The following is a 5,907-nucleotide window of genomic DNA, read 5'->3' on the forward strand; positions in this document are numbered from 1 at the left end:
TCTGCATACCAGCTCCTCATTGTCACGGCTCACAGACAACTCGAGATGACCCCAGATGGAGTCTCTGAACAGAGATTCCAACAAGAAAGCGTCGGTACCCCCTAGTGCTACTAGTCTCAGATATGGAAGCAACCCTGGTGGAAGAGGGCGATTGTAGAAGATGTCAAAGTATGCTGTTTCACCAAAACCATTGGACTCGGCAATGTCTAGTTTGTCACCATAAAAAGGGTCTGACTCAGATATATTCAATGTTAGCGTGTATGCATTTCGATCCGCATTAGGTTCAATGAAACCGTAGTCCATAGCCAACTCTCCATTGCTTTTGTTTAAATCATATTGGATATACACCTGCAGTAAAAGTTGTTTCTATCGTTATGTTACGATGGTATGTTATGTTACCAACTGCATGGTTATCAATATGACATGAATAGAGAAGCACGAAATAGCTAATATGTGCCTCTAATTACAACATGGATTGTGAAGTTCTACTGCAACTTTCTAGCACCGATACACTTAGTTCACAATACTATGCTTCTTTTTCCTTTGATACGCGAGAGCTGGCTAGTTCATGTATAAGCTTTTTAGGTACAATAATGTTCCGTGAAAAATCCTTGGACGGACATAGATATATTCATTATTTTGGGATGTATATATAATGCATGAAAAGAAACATAAGAGGAGGTAACAACAGTTCACCTGTTCTCCAGCCTTGACAGAAAGGGGGCTCCTTAAGGAAAATAGGTAATCCCAAGAGAAAAGGCCAGCTGCTCCTTTAATTTCATAAGCATGATCCTCTGTAGTTACTCTGGCACTGTGGTTAATCTGATCAAGAAATTGTAATTTGGAAAATGTCATTTTTCTTTTGTTGAAGGGTATTTGCAGGAGAAGACAAAATCAGCACAAAAACAAGTAAGCCTCAATTTGGACTAGTCTCTTAACTTTGGATAGTTTCTCAATAAAGGCAAGTTATAACTGCAAGATTCTTTTAGTATTTTTTTTCACAAGTTCTACTAGTTAAGAACTTTAACTGAACTAGCGCTAAAATTATGTCCACTCTAGGAATATCATAGACAGTTTTATATGTCTGTTTATCTCTCTCCTCTCTCTGTTCTAAAGGTGCTGTAGTCAAGGATACAGAAAAAAGTGAAAATGAAAGGTTCCTTCTTACCAAGTCTGCCAGTGGAATTACAACTAGATTTTCATTGCGAAGGCGAGAAAATGCCCTTGATCTGAGAATTCCAAATGCCCATAAGAATTCATCCAGTGTTACAGGAGAAGGAAAAAGCCGCTTATTAGGGAGAATGATATCTTTTTCCAGTTTCATAAATTCATTCTTCACATATTCTTTCACAGACAATGTTGTGTTCAGAAGTTGAGTACCTGCTCAAACAGTTCATTCAAAGTTCACGGCTGTGGTGAAATGTACCAATAGCAAACTCAGCAACTAGTAACTAACTACATAACCATTTACTCCAAAGCACAAATTTTTATCACTATTTCAATATTTTAAAACATGGGTTTGTATCAAAACATTGTATAACTAACCTTGAAGTTCTGAAAGCTCTTCCTCTAACCTGCACTGGAATAACCAATTACCAACTGAATCAACCATATGAAAAGAACTCAAATTCTTATCGAGCTTTTATTACGCCCGGTTTGGATAAACAACTTAATTAAGCTTGTATAACATAACCACTTATCATATAAGTACTTATGTATAAGCTATTTTTATAACACAATATAAAGTCTAACTGTTTTCATGTAAGTTATAAGCCGTTTTCATAAGCTATCCTAGAGAGTTTATGAAAATAAACTAAAAACAGTTTATGAACATGTAATAATTTGTTTCCATAAGTTTTTTCAAATAATTCAACAAATGTTTATATCAATAAATAAGCTCAAATAAAACAATCCAAACACTGTCTTAGTAGTATATACCAATCAAAAGAAACCCACCAATATATAGTGGAATCAGTTTCCTGTGGCAGAATACCGAAGTAATGCTTCCAAACAGAATCACTTTTTGACCTTTCTCTTATGAGAAAGAGTGCCACAGCCAACCATGGTTTCAAACCACTGCAAACATTCCCAATCTCTGAAGCTGCAACTGCATCTGGATTTATCCAAAGCCTCTTTGGTACCTGCAAAACAACATCATCCCTAGAAATGTCTTTGAGTGCAACCAATCCAAGACCTTCTGGGACCACACTAGCCTTCACTGGTGTCTTCTTAGTGATGACGCCTTCTTCCTGAAGCCACTTCCAGAAGGTTTGAACTGCTGGAGAGAGTGATGTCTCAGTTCCAAGAGAAGCTATTGATTTTGTAATGAAAGGTCTCTTCAGCTGAAGAATTGGAACTTTGGCTGTTAAAGATGTACTCTTGCTGTGAAAATGGAATGGAGAAACTGAACCTCCAGAGAAGATGGTAGTAGCCATTTTCTGCTTCCTGCTTTTGTTTTGTTATGATGCTCTTTTTCTGTTGAATTGTGTCACAGTGTTGAGCCTTCGATCTTATTTCTTGTCTTGTGGATAAGATTCTTCTATTATTGCCATTTCTTCAAATTCTCAATCTACAAGTTCATTTATCCAATATACGCCCACAACTTTTTTTTACATTGATGGTACATTAAAATTCTTTTTTTATTTATTTATATATACTAGTTTTTTAATTATTATAAAAGAAAGTCTAACAAGTATATTTGTTAAAAGAGGAAAAAAAACTTAAAAGTTTTGTAATTCAAACTTTAAAATTGTAAAAAGTATGATTTTTTATTCAAAAGCTGTTTATTTTATTTTATTTTTGTTTCTTTAATAAGTATTATTTGTCGGCATAAGCGACATATAATTTAAGTGTTTAACGCTAGTAATTAGGAATTTAAATAAAAATAAAATCTCGTTTGAAACTATCCATATCAAACTAATGATAAATATAAATTATAATGTATCTTGTCAATTTTTTTATAATTCTTTTCATAATTTGAACAGCTTATCCTTACTATTTATGTGAATTTATAAATATAATTTTTTAATATCTTAAATGTTATAATTTTATTTTCAACATTTACTTTAAAAATATTTTACAGTATTGTTACCTCCTTGCATAAACATGCCATGATTACGTTGTTGCAACTCTTGAGATCATTCGCCGTGCCACAGGAACTTATTCAGAAAATAAACGAGATTAATTAGGACTTCAATATAATGGCAATAGCAATGACACTCAGAATCATATTCCAGGGACAATTTCAGTCGCAAACCATAATTTAAAGGTAGTGTTCCATGTATAATCAGGATAAACCTCATTTATAAAGCTAATTCATTTTAACTATCGATTAATACAATTCAGATTTTAAAAAAGAAAATCGATACTTCATGCTTCATATGCCAAAAGATTGGGTGGCTGAAAATAATTCTAGGGTGTGATAACTGTTGGATCTTTTGTTGGTTGTATGTTGCAAATCTTGAACAAGAAGAGGATGGACTTGATGACGATGAAGGTTGCACAAATAAATTCCACATCACACTAAGCTTTAGGTTAACCGACGAATCCCCTTCAGGATACTTTGAAATCCTTGAAGTAAATTGCACATTCACATCAAACCTATCGATCAATGATAGTTTACAGAATAAAGTTTTTTCGTGCACTAGAGAAAAGAAGAAATGACTCAGAAATATTTTTGACATAATTTTGAGTCATGTAACACAAATTTTGTGTTGTTTATCTTGTGTTTTTTCTGCCTCTAAAATATCTCTATTTATAGAGATACTCATACCAATTGGTGAAAGAAAATAATTCTTCAACTCGTACTAATTAATGAAAGAAAACAACTCTTTTGAAATATTGCAACTTTTGATAACTTAATAGATGCATTGGTTTGAATTAAACCCAAACATTGCAACCACTTGACCAAGTGATACATTCAATTATTTAATTTTGCTACATTAATATAGCTATTAGAAAAATCCAAATATATTTTGGAAATTTCCCTAACAATCCCCCATCATTTTCAAAATATATCTAAGTCCGTTATTCTGGAAATCTCATGGTTTCAGATAAAGGTATCTTACGATTTGAACCATTACTTAGTAAATTATGTTTTCACTCATCCCCAAATAGATTGGTAGACAAACTTTGAACCAACCATTCATTAGAACAAGTGTGCACTTACACATGAAATCTCGGTACCATTGATCAAATTATAAAAATGACACATTTGATAAGGCCCTGTGTCTCATATCCTTTTCGTGAGAATTTAAGAGTCAAACTCTTGAACTCTATGAAGCGGTCCACTTCATTCTCATATAGGTGGACTATATCAGAAATGCACCAATAATTATACATTCCAGCAAATACATGCTATATGTCCATTAAGAGGAGACCTCATCCTACCACTTTTGTTTTATGGTCCAAGTACTTTTATCCTTTGGGATATATTTATTGTCAAGTACTTCAATCATTCTAATAGTGTACTTTCATCATTGAACTCAAGACTTGATGCTACTCAAGTGTGAGTTGATGTTTCCACCATTGGTGATTATCTAGATATGACCTTGTATCACATTCCTAATGATGTTTTCAACACCATGTCCTTTGTCAGACCTTTCGTCAAAGGATCTGCAAGATCCTTTTCAATTCTTACAAACACTATGGATATCACTCCATTAAATCATTTACATAGCTATGTCTTAAACCAATATGTATTGATTTTCTTATATATATTTGGCTATATGCATTGATTTTCTATTGATTTTGGTCAAATTGGTATATGCATTTACACCAATATGTATTGATTTTCTATATGCATTTACACCAATATGTATTGATTTTCTAATATATATTTGGCTATATGCTTTTGATAGTGGGTATTGACTATCACAATGTATAAATACTAATGTCATTAACTTTGGTCAAATTGGTATCTCATACAACAAATTTCTTAGCCATTATACTTTTTTACTACATGCAACTAGAACAATAAATTGTGCAGCCATGGTGGTGTCGATAATGCAAGTTTGTTTCTTTGAACTCCAATAAATTGCACATTCACCAAGGTTGAAGATCCATCCACTTATGGAAGCATGATCCTCAACATGATTTATTCAACCGACATATGTATGTATGTCCTTCCAAAAGTAAAGGATGTCCACTATAGATTAAACTATAGTTAATTGTTCCTTTCAAATATTTTAATACTTTATTAGTAGCATGTCAACGTTCTTTACATGGATTGCTTGTATACCGACTTAATCTTCCAACAACATATGTTATATCAAGTCTTGTACAAGTCATGACTTACATCAAGCATCTGATTACCTTTTATATTCTTGATAGTGTTGACCACCAAAACATGACCCTTTTTTTTTCCTTTTTCTTTTCTTTCTTTTATTTAATCTCTTTATATTGTATCACATACAATTTATAAATATTTCAATTATCACAAACACAAACTTTTTTGTCATTCTACCTTTTATCATATTTAATAAGCATCTCAATTTAAACTTCTAATTACATTTTCAATTAAACTGTATTCAAGATATAAAATATTGAGTGCATTAAATATATACTACCATAAGTTAACAAAGCATGATCATAAAAATTTCTCATAATCAAATATCATATGGTGAATCCAAACATGTAAATCATCTACTTCTTAACAAATAAGAATTCATTTTATTTCTATTAAATATGTTGAGACAAAATCTCTCTCAATTGGTTTTAATGATAACAAAATTAATTAAAGATTATGATTATGCTTAATGACTAATTTGTGCTTTTGAGTGTATTTATATAAGTAAACAGGTTATCATTCATTAAGGAAAAAGAAGAAAAATTCTGAGTTAAATGCTAAGTATGAAAGTGCCGAGGATGGCCTCACGAGCTGGAGAAAACTGCAGTTCTGCATCCTCG

At 32.3% G+C, this 5,907-nt stretch overlaps 1 protein-coding gene across 1 annotated transcript in view; it reads right to left on the minus strand.

Moving 5' to 3' along the window:
* The window catches only part of LOC101490590 (ribulose-1,5 bisphosphate carboxylase/oxygenase large subunit N-methyltransferase, chloroplastic), a 4,295-nt gene extending 1,721 nt beyond the window's left edge, over positions 1-2,574 (minus strand). The window contains exons 1-5 of the mRNA XM_073369772.1: positions 1,957-2,574; positions 1,546-1,574; positions 1,169-1,380; positions 697-822; positions 1-348 (exon numbers count right to left, since the gene is read on the minus strand). The exon at positions 1-348 is cut by the window's left edge and continues 1 nt beyond it. Coding sequence (XP_073225873.1) covers positions 1-348; positions 697-822; positions 1,169-1,380; positions 1,546-1,574; positions 1,957-2,435 — 1,194 coding nt within the window. The 5' untranslated portion in view covers positions 2,436-2,574. The remainder of the gene's footprint in view (positions 349-696; positions 823-1,168; positions 1,381-1,545; positions 1,575-1,956) is intronic.
* Positions 2,575-5,907: the final 3,333 nt, after the last annotated feature.

This window comes from Cicer arietinum, chromosome 6 (assembly GCF_000331145.2).
Source record: "Cicer arietinum cultivar CDC Frontier isolate Library 1 chromosome 6, Cicar.CDCFrontier_v2.0, whole genome shotgun sequence".
In the NCBI taxonomy this organism is placed as follows: Eukaryota; Viridiplantae; Streptophyta; class Magnoliopsida; order Fabales; family Fabaceae; genus Cicer; species Cicer arietinum.